This window comes from Sciurus carolinensis, chromosome 3 (genome assembly GCF_902686445.1).
Source record: "Sciurus carolinensis chromosome 3, mSciCar1.2, whole genome shotgun sequence".
NCBI lineage: Eukaryota > Metazoa > Chordata > Mammalia > Rodentia > Sciuridae > Sciurus > Sciurus carolinensis.
This window is the reverse complement of record NC_062215.1, coordinates 18,057,355-18,076,669: the sequence shown is the minus strand read 5'-3', so window position 1 is coordinate 18,076,669 and position 19,315 is coordinate 18,057,355. Positions and strand designations below refer to the sequence as shown.

The 19,315-nt window shown below is 47.3% G+C and overlaps 2 protein-coding genes across 4 annotated transcripts; both read left to right on the top strand.

Annotated features, from left to right (window-relative positions):
* Positions 1 to 626: 626 nt before the first annotated feature.
* On the top strand, positions 627 to 2,928 carry Hexim1 (HEXIM P-TEFb complex subunit 1). Its single transcript, XM_047547597.1, has one exon. The coding sequence runs from the start codon at positions 1,303 to 1,305 to the stop codon at positions 2,371 to 2,373; it is 1,071 nt and encodes a 356-aa protein (XP_047403553.1). The 5' UTR covers positions 627 to 1,302; the 3' UTR covers positions 2,374 to 2,928.
* A 10,165-nt stretch (positions 2,929 to 13,093) lies between these two features.
* On the top strand, positions 13,094 to 17,603 carry Hexim2 (HEXIM P-TEFb complex subunit 2). 3 transcript variants are annotated; one of them, XM_047547349.1, is made up of 3 exons: positions 13,094 to 13,231; positions 13,934 to 14,043; positions 16,591 to 17,603. In XM_047547349.1, the coding sequence occupies exons 2-3, from the start codon at positions 13,981 to 13,983 to the stop codon at positions 17,386 to 17,388; spliced, it is 861 nt and encodes a 286-aa protein (XP_047403305.1). In that variant the 5' UTR covers positions 13,094 to 13,231; positions 13,934 to 13,980; the 3' UTR covers positions 17,389 to 17,603. The 3 variants fall into 3 exon arrangements, with proteins under 3 accessions (XP_047403305.1, XP_047403306.1, XP_047403307.1); XM_047547350.1 differs by having other exon boundaries at positions 13,117 to 13,231; positions 13,931 to 14,043; XM_047547351.1 differs by having other exon boundaries at positions 13,180 to 13,198.
* The last annotated feature ends 1,712 nt before the right edge of the window (positions 17,604 to 19,315 follow it).

The window sequence follows — 19,315 nt, the reverse complement described above, 5'->3', positions numbered from 1 at the left end:
GCAAATGTCGGTCCCAGACACCAACAACCCACCCTGAAGCCATTGCTGTAATCTTAAGAATCAAGTGTTTGTAGCCGTAGTCAGCATCTCTCTTTATAGCATTTCTCCTCTTTTACACGTTAGGGACTACTTTTCGGGAATAAACCATTTTTTGCTTTAATTAACAAATGTTTATCATCGTCGGAACCCTTCCGCTGAGAACAGAATGCGATAATAGTCTTTAAAACGCACCTTTTCATAAAAATATTCTGTGTGGGCTCCCACAGACCATGGAATCTTCTCGTATTCCTGAAACAGAATGGTATGGTCCAGAACCCGCCCCATGTCCTCTCCGATTGGCCTTCCTTCCTTGGTTAGACAAGCGACTCTTGACCAATGGTCACTCTGGTTTCTCTAGCGAGGGCTAAGCGATGGAAGGAGGCGGTCTGGGAGACGCCCCCTACGTGGTATGGGATTGGCTACGTCGCACGGCGCGCGAGGACAGCGGACCAGAAAGATGGAAACTACGACTCCCGGCACCCAGTGATGGGGACTCCGTTACGCATGCGCATGGGCGGGGCAACCAGACTTCTATATAAAAGGGGCGCAGAGGGCTGGGAGGCAGCAGTTGGAAGTTGGCAGGTGGAAAGGCAGGTTGGGAGGGGAAGTCGGGAAGGAGGCGGAAGAGGAGCTGTCTGAAAGGGGAGGAGGGAGGGAGGCAAAGAGGAGGAGGCGGAGGAGAATTGAGCTGAGCAGAGCATCGAGCCAAAGGGGAGATGAGTTTGTCTGTCCTCGGCTAAGGCTCCGGCCGGGCCTAGGGAACTGGGAGCTCGGGCTGGAGCGACACCCGTGGAAGTGGGAGGAGGTGGCTCTGGGACTTTAACCCCTTGTGGGCTCTGCGGCAGGGGATTTAACCCTTTGTGGATTCGGCCCCTCGGAGGAAGCGTCATCGGGTAGTTTTAACCCCTTCGGGGCTGGGTTTAACCCGTTGGACTTAACCTCATCTTCTTGCCCAACTCCTTGATCGTGGGGGCACTCGGCGGGGAGGCTTGAAGCCCACCCCGTCCGCACGTTACGTACTGTTCCAGCCGCTGCACCCCTTGGACCCGCTAGCTGGCCGCGCTGTGGGCGCTTAACCCTTTACTGACTCGAGCTCCCAAGTTGCGTCTGGAGTTTGCTGACAGAAGGACTGGCTAAAGGCGTCACTGCAGAAATTACAGATCGAAGACAACTATTGGACATTTTTTTAAAAGAAAAGAAAAACCTCTTTTTCCTTAAGGACTTAGAGCCAAAATTTCTCAAACTTCAAGGACTCCTCTAGTCATGGCCGAGCCACTCTTGTCAGAATATCAACACCAGCCTCAAACTAGCAACTGTACAGGTGCTGCTGTTGTCCATGAAGAGCGGAACCCTGAGCGCCCCCCAGGCGCGGAGGAGCGGGTGCCCGAGGAGGACAGTAGGTGGCAATCGAGAGCGTCCCCCAAGTCGGGTGGCCGGCCGGGGCCGGAGGGGGAAGGGAGCCAGGAGCCCCAGCCTCCTCCCCTGCAGACCCAGGCCTGTCCAGAATCAAGCTGCCTGGAAGCAGGCGAGAAGGGCCAAAATGGGGACGACTTGTCCGCTGGTGGCATCTCCCCGTCGGCGGGAGGGGAACCGACGTCCGAGCCGCTTGCCCAACCGTGTCATGACTCGGAGGCCAACAAGTTGGGGGCTCCTGCCGCTGGTGGCGAGGAAACGTGGGGACAACAGCAGAGACAGCTAGGTAAGAAGAAACATAGGAGACGCCCCTCCAAGAAAAAGCGACATTGGAAACCGTACTACAAGCTGACCTGGGAAGAGAAGAAAAAGTTCGACGAGAAGCAGAGCCTGCGAGCTTCCAGGATTCGAGCCGAGATGTTCGCCAAGGGCCAGCCGGTCGCGCCCTATAATACCACGCAGTTCCTCATGGATGACCACGACCAGGAGGAGCCAGATCTCAAAACCGGCCTCTACCCCAAACGAACCGCCGCCAAATCCGACGATACTAGTGATGAGGACTTTATGGAAGAAGCGGGTGAAGAGGACGGGGGTAGCGACGGGATGGGAGGGGACGGCAGTGAGTTTCTGCAGCGGGACTTCTCGGAGACGTACGAGCGGTACCACGCGGAAAGCCTGCAGAACATGAGCAAGCAGGAGCTCATCAAAGAGTACCTGGAGCTGGAGAAGTGCCTCTCGCGCATGGAGGACGAGAACAACCGGCTGCGGCTGGAAAGCAAGCGGCTGGGTGGCGACGACGCGCGTGTGCGGGAGCTAGAGCTGGAGCTAGACCGACTGCGCGCGGAGAACCTCCAGCTGCTGACCGAGAACGAACTGCACAGGCAACAGGAGCGTGCGCCGCTTTCCAAGTTTGGAGACTAGACTGAAACTTGCGGGGAGGGGGCAAAGGGGACTTTTTACAGTGCTGGAATGTAACATTATATACATGTGTATATAAGACAGCGGACCTTTTTATGACACATAATCAGAAGAGAAAATCCCCCCGGCTTTGGTTGGTTTGGTAAATTTAGCTATGATGTAGCTTGCGTGCTTTCTCCTGTTCTTTAATTATGTGAAAATGAAGAGTTGCTTTTCTTGTTTTCCTTTTTAGAAGGCTTTTTAAAAAAAATGTGTAAGTAATTTGACCAAGTTATAATGCATTTTTCTGTTAAAAAAAAAATAATCCCCTCCTTAAGTGGAGCTACAAGGTGGCCAAATCTGAGAACCATTAAATTCATTCTAGTTATAATAAATTTAATATTTGTAAATGTAACATAGTTTCAGTGTGATTTCTAGACCTAACTCAAAATACTCTCGATTTATGAGACTGCATTTTTGAGGAGAGGTGATGAAATAGTCAAATTGTCAGTTTGAAAAAAAAAAATTAATGGGAGAATTTTCTATTTGCCTTTCCCCCCCTTGAATGAGTTTTAGTATGCTACAATATACAGTTCAGGCAAAATATAAAGATTTAATTATCTCCAATACTTAAGTGTGCTTGCTTTCTAGTGCCTTGGTTTTCTTTCATGTTGGAGAAATGTGTGTTGGGGAGTGCACAGTGGCTACAGTCAGAAGCTAAACTTTTAATTCTGCTTATTGATGGCCATTCAAAAGTCTACTAAATATATTAACAAAATTTGGCAGTTTGTTAGGACAGACAACTGACAGCCTTATTCCTACAAGTTGGTTTTCAGTAGTTCTTCCCTCCCTACCTTGCTCCCCACCCCCATAGGGCTAGAAGTTCCTGGATGCTTGGATGAGGCTCCTGGTAAACCTCTTGCTTTCTTTGTACAAGCAGTGATTAGGTAAACTTGTGGGACAGCTATTTCTCTCAGTACCAGGGACTGAACCCAGAGGCACTTTACCACTGAGCTACATTCCCAGCCCTTTTGATTCTTTTATTTTCTTTCTTTCTTTTTTTTTTTTTTTTGCGGTACTGGGGATCAAACTCAGGGCCTTGTGCTTGCAAGGCAAGCACTCTACCAGCTGAGCTATCTCCCCAGCCCTGATTCTTTAAGACAAGGTCTCCCTAATTTGCTGAGGCTGGCCTCAAATTTACTATTCTCCTGCCTTAACCACTGAAGTAGCTGGAATTACAGGCCTGCAACATGGTGCCTGGCAGTGGCAGGTGGCTCTTTATGTTAAGATGTTTGCTCGCAGGGAATATTAAACTTATTAAGGACTTACCCTAATTGTTCAATATCTAACTGCTCTACACACACACACACACACACACACACACACAAATTGTCCACCTTACCATAAGGGCCAAACTAAATTAGAAATGCACCTCACTAAATCCAACATAAAGCAGGTGCAGTGGTGCATGCCTGTAATTCCAGCTACTTGGGGAGGCTGAGGTAGAAGGATCACAAGTTTGAGACCAGCCTTGGCAGCCTAGCAAGACACTGTCTACAAAAAATAAAAAGAGGCCTGGGGATGTAGCTCAGTGGTAAAGTACCCCCAGGTTCAGTCTCCAATATGAAAAGAAAAGCTCGTTCAGGAGCTAGATGAGGTTTTTGGGTGAACCTCATGAGGGACCCTGCATGTTTCTTATACAGCAACTATCATGCTATTCTATCTCCTTAACTGTGCTCACAATTGCTTGGGTTGAGTAGCTCTGCTCTTAAAAATGCAGGCAGGCCCTGAGAACTAATTCTGGCCCCCAAAATAGTAAGAAATTAAATTACTTCCTTCCTGTCACCATGATTGACCCAGCCCTCATTCACCTGCCCTGTGTGTTTCCCTAAGGAAATTGTATTGCTTAAATCACTAGCACAGGGGTTCCTTGACTTGGGGCCTTATAAACCCTGACCCCACAAAATTATATGTAGTCTTCAGTCATATGAACATTTTTTCTGGGGAGAGGGTTAAGAGTCATGATTGTCAAAGTTCTTGAAGGTTAAGAACCTCTGCAGGGAAAGGGGGAAAAAACCCCTCCCATTGGGAAGCCAGCTTTTGTAGCTAAATAGCAATAATGGAGGTGGTGGGAACTTCAAGAGTAAAAAGCAGCTTCTGATGCATCAGAAATATACCCAAATCAATAAATCTAGGGAAATTATGCCAGTAGGATGAAATCAGGGCCTTCAAAACTGGACTATGCTCATCCTGTTCTGGCAGTTGGTTCACTGGAGATGCTATATGATCTGTTTTTTCCTTGGCCTAAAAATTACATTAAATGTCTATTTTGAAATAGTTTTCTTCGTGTTTTTAATTTTTCGTCTACTATGACATCATGCAGCAGCCCAAGAAAAAATGTTTGGTGGAAAGGTGGCAGCAACAGTGCCCTCTGGCTTTACTGTGCAGAGTCGTGCCTCATTTTGACTGCACTACAGGATGCAGCAGTGATAATCTCTGATCTTAGATCCTCTTCCTGAGGACTGAATTAGATAGAACCTATTTCCCCTTCCATTAGAAATGTGAAATTTCCAAAATGAACCTTAGAAAGCCTACAAATGCATTTATTATCAGGAAAAAAAAGTGTTCTACTTTTAGGAGACAAATTCAGTCCAGTCAAAAAATATACAAATGTTTAGTTCTAAGTAAGTCTCAAATTTAATCTACCTTGTTATCCAACTTTGTCTTAACCTTGCTTTCAAAGGCACCTGCATTTTTCTATAATTATTGCATCTATGTTCTTAGAATGAAGTTTATGCAAAACATGTTTTCTATTAGCACTTTCTACATTCAAACACACAGCTAGCCTACTGCTCTCCCAACAGAGAGAAGAAGCCAAGTTGCCTATAGTAACGGGGTTGTGATGACAAATGATCCCCTAGCCAACTAAAGTCTTTTGCAAAACATTTAAACTGAGCCGTTCAAAAGAACAGGCTTACAAATTAAGACTTCAGTTTGCCTTTCTCATACTGGGACCTGGGTATCCAACCAGGGAAAATGGCTTCCCAAAATGACAAACTGCTTGGACAGAGCTTTATCCTCCTTTAAATAAGGACAGCTTTTCCTGGGCTATCCTATAACAGAGAGATCATCAGGAGACATGGTCCTTCAGGTTTCAATTTTAGGGAAGAGGGCTGAGGAATTCCAGATTGGTTTAGTTTTGAAAAAAGGACCAGGTATGCCTGACGTGGTGATGCAAGCCTGTAATGGGAGACACGGTAGGCTGAAGCAGGAGGATCACAAGTTCAAGTCTCTGCACTTAGTGAGACCTCAGTGATTAGGGAGACTGTCTCAAAAAGGGCTGGAAATATGGCTCAGCAGCAGAGCACCCTTGGGTGGCGGGGGAAGTCTGGGTATCTCTAAAAAGAGAGGTGTAACTAGGAGACAGAAAACCAGGGTCCTAGTCATAACTTTGATATTTTTGATATAAGTGAAATCCTGGAAACCTCTCAAATTCTAAGCCTCCTTTATCAGAAAAAAAAAAAAAGTAATAATTACCATGCCTACTTCAAATAATTGTTTTAAGGACTTACAAGAGCATAAAAATGTACTATACAAAAGATATAGTCAATCATGGTGGCCCCAGACTATAATCCCAGCGATTCAGGAGGCTGAGGCAGGAAGGTCACAAGTTCAAAGCCAGCCTCAGCAATTTAGTGAGACCCTGCCTGAAAATAAAAAATAAATGGTCTGGGGAAAAAAAAAAAAAAAGGTCTGAGAATGTGGCTCAGTAGTTGAACACACCTGGGTTCAATCCCTGGTGCCAAAAAACAAAGCCAAAAGTAAGATACAGGGTTGGGAATATGGGGCAGTGGGAGAGTACGTGTGAAGCATGCAAGATGCCCTGAGTGAGGTGGGGGGAAAGGTACCTCTGGCATGATTATTGACTCTGCTTAAACTGCCAGAGCAGTTGCCCAACGATTTGATTAGTGTTTTAACTTTTTGGGGGGTTACTGGGGCTTGAACCCAGGGGTGCTTAACCACTGAGATACATCCCCAGATCTTTTTGAGACAAGTTCTGGCTAAGTTGCTTTGGACCTCACTAAAATGCTAAGGTTGGCCTCAAACTTGTGATCCTCCTGTCTCAGTCTCCCAAATAGCTGCAATTACAGGCAGGTGCCACTGTGCAGGTCACAGTGTTCAAACTTTCACTTCACTCCAGAATAAAATAAAAATCCTTTGCTTGGGAAATGTAAATAAATACACTTTAACCTAATGAGTTTAAAAGTTAGAACTCAGTTAAAAGGTGAGACCAGGTCTGGGGATATAGCTCAGTTGGTAGAGTGCTTGCCTCACATGCACAAGGCCCTGGGTTCAAATCCCCAGCACCAGCACCAAAAAAATAAAAATTAAAAAGTTAGACCAAAGAGGGACTCCATAGAATTAAAAACAAATTCCACTACTGAATAGTCTACCTTCAGTTACTCAAAGGCCGATTGTATTTAGTCAAACATTAGATAGTGTCATAGGTGTTCCCTGGCTATTCATATTCCTAATAGTTGGTAAAAATATTCCCAACAGTGTGGTGGAAAAGTAGGCTATAATTAAGACATTACTTTTTATCTATGTACTTTAAGTACACTTGAGTTGTGGGGTTTTTTTGGGGGAATAACTTTTTCACATTTACACAGTATAAATGGTTGAGTTAGAAATAAAAATTTATTTTAATTTGTAATTATTTTTAATTTTAGTTCTACCACTGAGCTAAATCCCCAGTCAGAAAAGCAATTTTAAAACAAGGAAAATGTCAAATTTAGATCCTGAACATCATCAGGGTTGTTGACTGGAGGATAATAACAGTCATTCTTTGCCACTGGAACAAAATATATAATCTAGCAGGCAAAGATTGGATCTTTGGCCAACTTTTGCCAATTGTCTTTGAATACTGGAAACCTTACCATTCTGGTTCTTGAAAAAACAAAGGATGGGCTTTAGACAGATCAATAACTTAGCTCTTACCATCTTCCCAAGTAAACTTCTTGGTTTTACTTAGAGGAGGTTCAATTAGACAATAAAATGACACAGGCAAGGAATAATCCTAGTAGTTCATTAATAAACCTTTGCACACTAACAAAATTCAAATGGTTGAGCTACTACAGTAACTGTCAACAAGTCATTTGAAATACCTAGTGTGACTGTGCCCTTAAAACAGAATCAAGAGCAATTACACTGGGCATACTTTTTTTTTTCAAGTAGAACAAAAATTCAGAAGGAAATTATAAACTCTCATCTGAAGTTGTATTCTTTTAGACAAAACCGCCTACTTTGTGCAAAGTGTTAAAAAGTCCTGGGTCTTGGCTGGGCACAGTGGTGCCCACCTGTAATCCCAGAAGTTCTGGAAGCTGAAGTAGGAGAATTGCAAGTTCAAGGCCGGCCTCATTGGAATTTTAACCAGTTTAAGGAAACTGTCTCAAAAATTTGCAGGGGGTGGGGGTACCAGGGATTGAACTCAGGAGCACTTGACCACTGAGCCACATCCCTGACCCTACTTTGTATTTTATTTAGGGACAGGGTCTCACTGAATTGCTTAGTGCCTCACTTTGGCTGAGACTTGCTTTGAACTCTTGATTCTCCTGCCTCAGCCTCCCAAGTTGCTGGGATTACAGATGTGTGCCACCATGCCCAGCTAAAAGAAAACATTTTAAAAAGGGATGGGGAAAAAAAAAAAGGGATGGGGATGTAGTTCAGTGGTAAATTGCCCCTGGATTCAATCCCTAGCAATGTCCAACCCACAAAAAAGTTCCAGTTTCTAGTGAGCAAAGGTACATTTCAAAAGAAAAACGTGGAAACTCTTGAGTGCTCCATTCACAAGAATTTGGGAAAATGACAGCAAAACCTCTCAGTTAAGGCTAGAACTTGTCCTAGCCTTCAAAGGGTGAAAGGAAGAAATTAATTTGGAGTTCTGAAGGTTGATATTTAAAAAAACTTCTTTTTGATAGTGGGGATTGAACCCAGGGGTAATCTATTATTGAACTATATTCTCAGCCCTTTTTATTTTTTTACCACAAGGTCTTGCCAAGTTGCTGAGTCTAGCCTCAAGCTTGCAATCCCCCTGCCTCAGCCTCTTTAGTAGCTGGGATTTCAGGTATGCATCACTGCTCCCATTTTAATGCATAATTCTAAATACCTGAATAACCCCAGCACAACTTTCCAGTAAAGACAAAACATCAAATTTGGGTATGGAAGGAACATCTAATAGGTTAGTTCCATTTTCCTCTCTAGTTGTTACTTTACACTGAACAATATTTTATACTTTATTGAGTTGTGGATGGACATAATACCTTTATTTATTTTTACGTGGTGCTGAGGATCAAACCCGGGGCCTCACACACGCTAGGCAAGCACTCTACCACTGAGCTACAACCCCAGCCCACTGCACAATATTTTAACATTTTTTTCTAGTACATGACAGGCAAGTACTCTTATCATTGTGCTTCATTCCCAGTCCTTTTTATTTTGAGCCAGGGTCTCACTAGGTGGCCAAGGCTGGTAACTCGTACATTCCAACCTACTTGGATGGTTAGTCTTTTCTGCACCATGGAAAACCATGGCCATACTTTGGTAAGACAGGCCTCCCAACTCTATCTTTTGGCAGCACTGAGGACTGAACCCAGGGTCTCAAGCACACCAGGAAACAACTCTACCACTGAGATGCATCCTAAAAACTTTAAGGAAATGTTGTGAATTTCCCAAATAACAAAGTTAGAGGGACTAGATGTTTATGTAGCTACTGAAGTTACTCTCAACATATTTATGAGGGAGGTAGCATTGATGTCATTTCCAAATTAGGAAACTGAGGCATACAGGCTTTGTAGAAACTCATCTGCAAGGGGAGAGCTGAGGAAGTTGAATGTCTGGTTGAACATTAGATGAACAGGCTCAACAAATGACCAGTCTGGCCTCATCATCAGGATTTGGCCTCTAGCCAAGCCAATCAGTGGTAGTGCATATAGAAATAGAACTTTTGAGTTCCTAACCTCTAAGCCTAGGCCTGTGCTTTTGCACAGTAGGTAAGTAGGGGGCCATTAATAAACTCTTTTGTTAGAGAAGGGAGTCTCACTATGGTGCCCAGGTTAGGCTTAAACTTGTAATCCTCCTACCTCAGCCTCCCGAGTAACAAAATACAGGTATGTACTACCATGTTTGGCTAATAAACTAGTTTTATTCCCAACTTTTCTTATCAAGGAATGGAAAAGCTTCTGGGTCAAACTTAAAAATGGTTAAGCTTTTATTTATAAATGAGTAACAAATTCCTGTGCCTCATGTGGTATCACTACTTAGCATCCAAACGTTTAACTAGAATTTTTCACAATGGAGGATGAATCACAAGAGGCTGGTCCTCCTCCAATAAATTTTTTCTTTCTTTCTTTTCTGGTACTGGGGAGTGAACCCACGGGCGCTCACCACTCACACGTCCTCAGCCCTTTTTCTGTATTTTATTTAGAGACAGGGTCTCACTGAGTTGCTGAGGCTGGCTTTGAACTTGATTCTCCTGTCTCAGCCTCCCAAGCCACTGGGATTACAGGTGTGCACCACCATGCCCAGCCTCCAATAAATTCTTGACAAAAGAAATACAAAAATAATCTCTAAAACCCCTTTCAGCTCCTATGACTATTTGATTCCAACAGTTAGTGTCAGGTTTTTTTTACTTATCTTCTCTTTATCAGTATATAGTTGAATGTGCCAAAAATCAAACTACAGAATGAATCAAGTGTACTGAAGCTTCAGTTAGGGGTTAAGTGGTTCAAATTTTGGATTAAGAACCCTAGTCAGGCATGGTGGTATACACCTGTAATCCCAGCTATTCAGGAGGCTAAGGTAGGAGGATCCCAATCCAGGCCAGCCTGGGTCATTTAAAAGACTGTCTCAAAATAAAAAGTTCAGTGGTAAGGTACCCCTGGGTTCAACCCCAAGAACTGACAGAAAAAAACAAAACAACAAAAAAAGCAAATAAAAACCTAAGAACCTTACCAAGGGTGAGTCTATTTTTGCAATCCAGTTTTAAGATTTCTTGGAGAAGCCAGGTGCAGTGGTATATGCCTGTAATCCCAGTGGCTCAGGAGGATCGCAAGTTCGAAGTCAACCTCAGCAACTTAGGAAAGTTTTTTTTTTTTTTTTTTTGTAACAGGGATTGAATCCAGGGACACTTAGTTAGGACACATCCCCAGCCCTTTTTTATATTTTATTTAGAAACAGGGTCTTGCTTAGGACCTTGTTGCTGAGGCTGGTTTTGAACTTGAGATCCTCCTGCCTCAGCCTCCTGAGAGCTGTTGGGATGCACCACCACACCGAGCAATTAAGCCAAGTCTTAAGCAAATTAGCTGGACCTTTCTCACAGCAAAAAATAAAATGATCTGGAGATGTAACTCATTGGTATAGCACTCCTGGGTTCAATCCCCAATATCAAAAAATTGGAAAAAAAATTTTTTTTTTTTTTTTTCTGAGAACATCTGAGGGGTGGAGGAAGAAGAGTTAAAACTATGGAACTATCACTCATATGACTTAAGAAAAACTACTTTATTAATAGGAACAGCAGCACGGTCAGTTCTGAAGAAATGTTCAGGGTTCTTGGTTCTTGCTATTATGGTCAGAGGCTTAGGAACAATTTGACCATCTGTAGCTAGTAATGATAATTCATCACACTACACACAGAGGTAAAGTTCCCTGCCCAGTCACCTTCCTACTTCAGTGTCTACTTAGACATAATTTCAAGTGACATTTTAGCAACAAACTATGATTTCAAGATATCCCTGAGCCACAAATCTCTCTGAAATTTAGCTCTCAAGCAGTAGGAAAAATGATGGTTTTATCTGGAGGGGCTGGTAGCACAGGTCTGTGGTCCCTGTGGCTCAGGAGAATCACAAGTTCCATGCCAGACTGGGCAACTTAATGAGACCCTGTCTCAAAATAATATAAGAATTTTTAAAAGGCTGGGGATGTAGCTTAGTAGTAGAGCAACTCTGGGTTTAATCCCCAGTACTACTCCCCGCTCAAAAAAGGTTAAATTCAATAAAACTTCACATCAAACTTCTTCAGTCTTTAAGAAGCTGGTACAGGTATAATTTAGGGTTGAGTTTATTCTTTCAGAACAGGTCTCCCCCATCTCCTAAATGCCAACTATTCAAGTCGATCAAAACTGCCATTCCTACTTTTGTGGCTTTTAGGTCTACAGGAGAGATTCCCTCTTAAGAATGCACTAGTGGCATGCAAAATATTCCCCCATTTTGTTTAGTCTGTGAAACAAAATTCTTTGAACTGGAAAGATTTTTGTAGTCTTACAAAGATTACATTGGAATTAGTTCTTTTTTCCCTTTAGGAGCATAGGCAGCCATTTCTCCAAAAGTTACAGCTCGGATTTCAAAACGCAAACAGATGTTTTTGAAGCATCTGAAATGGGCCACTCCACTTTTATTCTGGGCCGTGGTGACTCTGTATTGTGTGTTCCAACCCCATAAAGGGTAGAACCTCATCCCTTTGGTGTAAACTTTCAAGAGAAGTGGGACAGCACACTTTAGGAGTTTCCAAAAGTGGCTGGCGAAGTGCGAGGTCAGGTCGTTCAGAGAACCCGGGCTGGACGGGAGAAAGCTTGAGGGCAAGAGTGCTCAGAGATCCCCCAGCACTGAGGCTCGAGGTTTCCACGTCCCCCTGCCCCCCACCCCACCTAGTTGTCCCAAGGGAATTGGTGGTTGCTACAATAGTTAAGAGGACAGCTCCTTTCGCAGCCCGGGAGGCGGGATGGCTTTGGTGTATGGGTGCGGAGAGAGGAGGGTGCACCGGGCACAGCCCTCGAGCATTCCAGCTGACTACCACACTTGGGGCACAGGCGACCAGAGCTGCGACCTCCGCCCTTCCCCTCGGCGCCAGTGCCTGAAATCTGGCGTCGTCCCCACCTAGTCGAAGTGGGGGTCCCGCTACGCTGGGCCTCGCCACCATACCCAGGCCGAACGGGGGTGGGGAGAGGCCTTGGCTGAACGCGGCCTCGAGACCAGTGACCCAGTGGGAGGACACCAAAAGGGAGGCGTCTCCCCAGCCTCTGCCCCGTTGGGGTCTCGGGAAACACGCGGTAATTAGTCAAAAATCCCGCCCTATGTGAGCGGCGAAGATGCGGGGCTGCGGGGACAGTTTGAGGGCCGGGCTCGGCGGGAGAGACTCCAACCTTCACCCTCCCCGGCCCCTGGTCCCACTCCCCGCCGTCTCCCGGCGCCGCCACTTCAGACAGCCCACTCGGCCCGGCCTCTCCCCGCGCCCGGACCACCCCCCATGGGGTGCTCTCACTGCGCAGCGAGTCCCTCCGCTGCCTCCTCCCAGCCCAAAATGGCGGCGGCGGCCACCGAGCTTCTCGTCGCCTTCCTCAAAGGCCGGGGATCCCTCCGCGCGCATAGCCACTCCCCCCTCGGCCGGATCTATTTTCTGCCCGGTAAAGATTAACGCCATGAATGAACTCTTTAATTGAGTTCGAAATGGGTGGATCCGGTTGTGCTTCCGCACCGCTAATCGTTGACGAAAGTGAGATTATTGGCAGATGATTCGACCAATCAAGGAAGACAGCAGTGAGCGCGGGACGCCACCCGCGCAAGGGTAGATGGGCTTTAGAGTTCCGGGTGTGGTTGTTGACGTGACAGGACCTTGGGTTGCCATTCCAGGCTGGAAGAACTACAATCCCCAGCAGGCACTGCACTGCCAGGCTGTCCCCTCCCCTCAACCTTAGTGCCTGAGTAGCTTGGCCAGAACTGCTGCAACTGCAGCAAGAGGTAGGGCTGAGGCGTTGGGAATTGCACAGACAGACGGTCGCACAGAAAGACACACAGAGGTAGTCGTGTGCATAGCCCTTGACAGCAAATAGGTCAGTTCCACCTTTGCAAAGCCTCCCTTCCATGACTATTTCCCCTTTTCCAAGAAATCCATCCTTATCCCAGTTGGGTTCCCCCCGCCCCCCCCAGCTGCATGTAGTGCAAAGACTTCTCTTTCCCCCTTACTCTCTTCCCAGTCCTGAGAGGAAGGAGGGAGGCAGGCCAGGCCCTGAAGACAAAAAGGTCTCAGCCCCAGGCACGGCGGGGTCCCAGCCTTGCTTGCAGAGACTTTGCCTTCTGGAGCCTTGCCTGGGGAGGAGGTGGGGGCGGGACTGCAGTCAAGACTCGGGGCTCCAGGAGCTTGCACCTGTTTTCTTGGAGCCACAAACCCACCCCATTCCCAGTTTCTCCGAGCAGTCTCATTTTTGGCAGAGAGCAAAACTTAGTCCCACCTTCCTAGCTGCCAGCCCAGGCCTCAATGACTTAGAGGAGAGTATAGGATATAAACCCTGGCCTGGGACCTTGTGAAACAGGACTGGGAAGATGGCCCCTTAATCCCATTTGGCCCCACGCTGACTGGAGGTGTGAAAACCAGGATATGGATGCAGGCTTTAGGGCCTTCATTTGAAAATAATGGTGTACAAGCCTGGTACTACAAAATGGCCGCCGCTGCCTGGGCAAACAATTCCTGGGCAGTCAGATTCTTCCTGAGAATTCTCCTTTAGGACTTAGGTTTCTATTGTTGTTTAAAGCAGGTGTGACTAGTTCAAGGCATCTGCTGAAAGACTGAGAGAAGAAAAAGATGGCCACTCTGAATCAGACCAACTGTAATACCAAGTCACCAGCAATCCTGGAGGAGGCCAAGGTAAGCGCCCACCCTCCAAGCCACTTGGGACCTATCTGCTGGGATCCTAGTTTCTTGTCTCAGATGTGTTGATAGATTTGAAAAACCTATTTTTTAAATGAGTCTCTTATGCCCTGGGTGATAGGCTAGGTACTAAATCTGTGTTGTCTCATGAACGCCTAGAAGCACTTCAACGTAGGAATTATTTCCAAATCACAGGAGCTAAGGTTCTAAAAGCTGAAATACCTTTTTCAGAAGCATGCCACTGACAAGCAGCAGATCCAAGGTTTAAACTTAGGACCTCTGACTGCAGGACTTGCCTTGATCTCAAGGACAAATAACTTGGTTGAATATTTGCATTTTGTCCAGGCTGAGAGCCAAGTCTACAGCAGGAAAAAGAGTTTGGGATTCAAATTTTGCGATGGTGCTTAGGGGTAGGCTATAATCCAAGGAACAGAAAGAGACCAATACCAGACCTTCAGATAATGCTACCTTCTGGGAGGGCAACAGGATCCCAAACTCTCTCAGCTCTCGTTCTTTCACTACCCCTCCTTCATTCTCTCCTGGCCCACTGTTTCCTATAGATCAGAGATTTGGGGATCAGAGAAGCTTCCAACCTGCCCTGCATAACCACTTTCAGTATTTGTTGGATTTGTTGAATTTGGAATTCATGGTATGTCAGAGCTAGAAGGTTCAGAGAGGGCAAGTGACTCACTCAGGTCACACAGCTTATCTTTGATATTGATAATGGTGGTAGAGGGACAAGCCTTCAGGAGGGAGGCAGCATGTGGGGCTAGGTGGCAGAGGTGGCTTGGGTTGAGGGAAGGATTACTAGGGGACATTTATTGAGGACTGAGAACAAGTGAATGATTATGACACAAACAAACCAACCTGCTACAGAGATCCCAGTGGCCTTGCCTCTTGTGGGTGGGGCAGCAGTTCTGTCTTACTTGGCCCAGTCCCCTGGTGGTAACAAGGGCTGTTATTCGGGATTGGTGATCTCCCTGTAGGTGAAGTAACACAACACACACATGCACACTCATTCACTCCAACATACCTCCTTTTCCCTGAAATTCTCCCTATGGTCTCCAAAACACACATGAACATTCCTAGTTCTTCCAGGGCTGCCAACACCATAGCCCCCAAAGCATACCCTACACTTGTAGGGACCCATGCTCAGAACCATGTTGTGTTTTATAAAACAACATGCCAATCGTAGTGTTTATTATTAGAAATCCCTCAAACCACAGACTTGGAGCAATTTATCCCCATCCCCCACACCCAGTACTCCCAAGCTCACCACAACAGAGATAAACAGATGCCCTGAGCATACACTAAGCTCTCTTGACAGATCCTTTCCACCTCTTGCAAGTTCTGGAACTTTGACTGTAGAGAGGCGTCAACCCTTCCTGTCTTTGGTTAGGACTTCTTTCCACCACTCACATAGAAGAGTGATACAGTCAGGTGCCGTGGCAGACGCCTGTAATCCCAGCAGCTCAGGAGGCCGAGGCAAGAGGATGGCAAGTTCAAAGCCAGCCTTGGCAACTTAGCGAGACCTGTCTCAAAATAAAAAAATAAAAAAAGAGCTGGGGACGTGGCCCAGTGGTTGAGTGCCCCTGGGTTCAATTCCTGATACCAAAAAAAAAAAAAAAAAAAAAAAAAAAACCCAAAAAAGAGTAATACAACTTCTGCCTGGGATAAACACATTCCATCTTATTTACCCTAGAGGAATAGAAAGGAGAGTCTCATTTTCCAACATCTTTTGGATCACCCTATCTTCTAAGCTTCAAGTCACTTAATAAATATTTATTGAGCACTTGCCCTGTTTCATGCGTGGGGTAAAGAGGTGAACTGAATAGACAAGACACATTCTCAGGGGGAAGAAGACAGATGGTAAATGAAAATGTGCTAAATGCTTTGTGGGATGTTAACTGAGTGATGTGATAGAAAGCCACTGGGGAGGGGCTGCTTTAGGTAGGGTGGTCAGGGAAGGCCTCCCTGACCCTAAAGGATGAGAAAGAGTCAATCATGCAAACAGCTGGAAGCAGGATTGGCCTTATGATTTGTGGGGTCCCTTGTTCAAAGGTTATTGAGAACTCCAAGGCAGGGATAACAGCATCAAGCCAAGCGTGGGGGTCTTTGTGAATGCGGGCCTCTGTGCAAGCACATAGGTTTTGTTCCCACAAAGCCAGCTCTGTCGGCAAGACATGCTTTCCAGAAAGAGGAAAAAGAAAGTGCCATTTGGGTTTCTGATCAAGCAAGTACATCAGGAGCCATCTTCTATCCGGATTGCTCCTTTTCCTCCTCCATTCATTCAGAGAGTATTTATGGAACGCCTGCTCTGTGTCAGATGTTGTTCTAGGCATTGAAATTACAAGAGAAATACTCAGGTAAAATGCTGCTCTTAAGGTGAGTTTCCTTGGGGAAGGTTGGGGCACAGACAGCAGACAGGGAAATGGAGAGGGGCCCCATGAGCTGTGTGGGGCTTCAGGTCTGATGGTCAGGGAAGGGTTCCACCCCCAAGGGTAGGCTGTTTGTGACCCATCCTCCCTCCCCACTTCTCTTTAGACCTCTGGTGATTCAGGGAGCCCCCAAACACCCACTAAGTCTCACGACTGTGGCGGTTCCCTATCCCTGACACCACGAAAGGAGAGCCAGTCAGAGGATGAAGATCTTCCCCAGGCTGCCGGTGGCCTGGGCTGGAACTGTGGAGGACCCCAGACTCAGAGCCCAGGGGGTTGCTCAGTGGAGGCGGTGCTGGGCCGGAAGAAGCACCGGAGGAGGCCGTCCAAGCGCAAGAGGCACTGGCGACCCTACCTGGAGCTGAGCTGGGCGGAGAAGCAGCAGCGGGATGAGAGGCAGAGCCAGAGGGCCTCCCGGGTCCGCGAGGAGATGTTTGCCAAAGGCCAGCCCGTGGCGCCCTACAACACCACCCAGTTTCTCATGAATGACCGAGACCCCGAGGAACCCAACCTTGAAGTGCCACCCTACGGGGCGTCCCACCCAGGTTCTAGCGGGGACAGCGAGGCAGCGGACAGCGACGGGCAGGCCCGAGATCATGGCGAGTTCCAGCAGAGGGATTTCTCTGAGGCTTACGAGCGCTATCACACCGAGAGCCTGCAGGGCCGCAGCAAGCAGGAGCTGGTGAGAGACTACCTGGACCTGGAGCGGAGGCTGACGCAGGCCGAGGAAGAGACTCGGAGGCTGCAGCAGCTGCAGGGGCGCATCGGCCAGCAGCCCTGTCGCCAGGTGGAGGAGCTGGCCGCAGAGGTAGAGAGGCTCCGCACCGAGAACCAGCGGCTTCGGCAGGAGAAGGAGATGTGGAACCGAGGGGGCAGCTGCCGCCCTGAGGAGCCAGGCACCTAGGGGTGTCCCCCAGCCAGGTGGACCTTGTCCTGATTCGTAGCCACTCAGGCCAGCTGGGTCTCAAGGAGACAGGTGGCAAATGAAAAGCACTCTTGATACCACAGTGCCCCCTGAGAACAGCTGAAACAGGTTCAGACTTCCACCTTGTCATTTCCACAATTGGTTCTTTGATGTCATCTTACTTTTTACAAAAAGATTAAATGGTCTTGCTGAGACCCAGTGGGAGTGGCTAGGATTTATTTCACTAGTGCTCTTCGGAGAATCAAAACACTTTCATCTGGAAGAGGTTCCAGCCCCCTCACCCCTTGCCCCAAGTCTGGGAGGACAGCAGACCCCTAGATAGGATCCTGTCAGGGTCTCCAGGGTGCCTGAATTCTGTGTCCTGTGTCCTGGAGCTATCTGCATCTGCTCAGGGTTTACAGATGGAATGGAGCTCAGGCAGGAGCCCCCAGATTTGGCCCAGACCTGGCACTCCCAGATGCCATGAAGAGAGAGAGCTGGGCTTTTAGAGAAGGCCCAAATCTGCAGTTCCTTCAGGGTTTGCTCCCTGTGTTCTCCCGGTAGTTTAGAGGACTTGGCCAGACAAAATCCAGGTACTTGCGCCTCCTTGTCCTTGACAGCCCGTCCTCCCAGCAGGGGTTGGGCTGAGGTTAGTCATCATGTTTTTGTCCCCTTACCTCCTGGAAAGACATTTAGAAGTAAGCACTCAAGGGAAGGATTCCCTTGATGGAAAATAAAGGAAAGCGGCAGGGGCAGTGCCTTAGCAGAGCTGCTCCACCTGACTTCCCTGGTGCCCAGGTGCCCTGTGTGCATCCTGCACCTCTCGGTCTAATCACATGTGGTCAGTTTCCCCTGAGGTGCAAGCCATTTGCCTGGCTGGGCAGAGTGGAGAGAATTCAGATGCCCCCAGCATGTCAGCCATTGTTGGGCTCTGAAATGAGCCCCACCCTCCTGCAGATACCCTGACTCTTCTGTCACCCTCCGAGTGTCGTGTCCCTACTGGCTAGCACCAGGTGTTAGGCTGGCAACACAGATTAACTTCAGTGGTGTTGGGGGAAGTGAGCTCACCAGTGAGCCCTTGTTTTCTCAGTCACCAGCCCAGGGAGGAGCAAAGGCCAGGCCGGACTAGCCTGGCTTCCCTTCTAGGCACTCATCGAATCAGCCACACTGAGCAAAAGAAGGGCTCAGGCCTGGGAGCTGCCAGGGATGGAAATGTTGACGAATCTTGTATGTTGCCAGGACAACTTTTATTTCTGCCCTGCCACACCCAGGCCTGGCCAGCACCTTCTACAACGAGGCAAGATGAAAACATTCAAGGAAGGAATAGAGTTCAGGAGAAAGCAAAATCACATCCTAGGGCATCTGCCCCTGGAACCCTGGCCAAGGGCTTTTATCTCCTTCCCTTTGATCCCTAGAGAGTGTCAGAACAACAAGGAGCAGTGGGCAGGGTGGCACATGTCTGTAATCCCAGGATTTAGGAGGCTGAGGCAAGAGGATCACAAGTTCAAAGCCAGCCTCAGCAACTTGGCAAGACCCTGTCTCAAATATAAAATATATATTTGTTTTAATTTAAGAAAAGAGCTGGTGATGAAATTCAGTGATTTAAGTACCCCTGGGTCCTGGGTTCGATCTCTAGTACCAAAAGAGAAAGGGCAACAAGGATGATTGTCCCCACTTTGCAGACAGGAAACCCAAGACTCAGAAAGGAAGTAGCTTTCTAGACTCCAGAGAAGCCACCCAGAGCCCTGCCTTCCCCAGTGGGGTGCTAGCCTGGGACCCAAGGCCTCCAGCCTCCAGCTGCTACATTCCTCAGAACGAACCTGAAGCCTGAGGGATGGGGAGGGCCAGGAGGAAGATCGGTTACCCTGCAGGAGGCTATGAGAAAGAGAGAGAGAGAGAGAGAGAGTGTGTGTGTGTGTTTGCTACT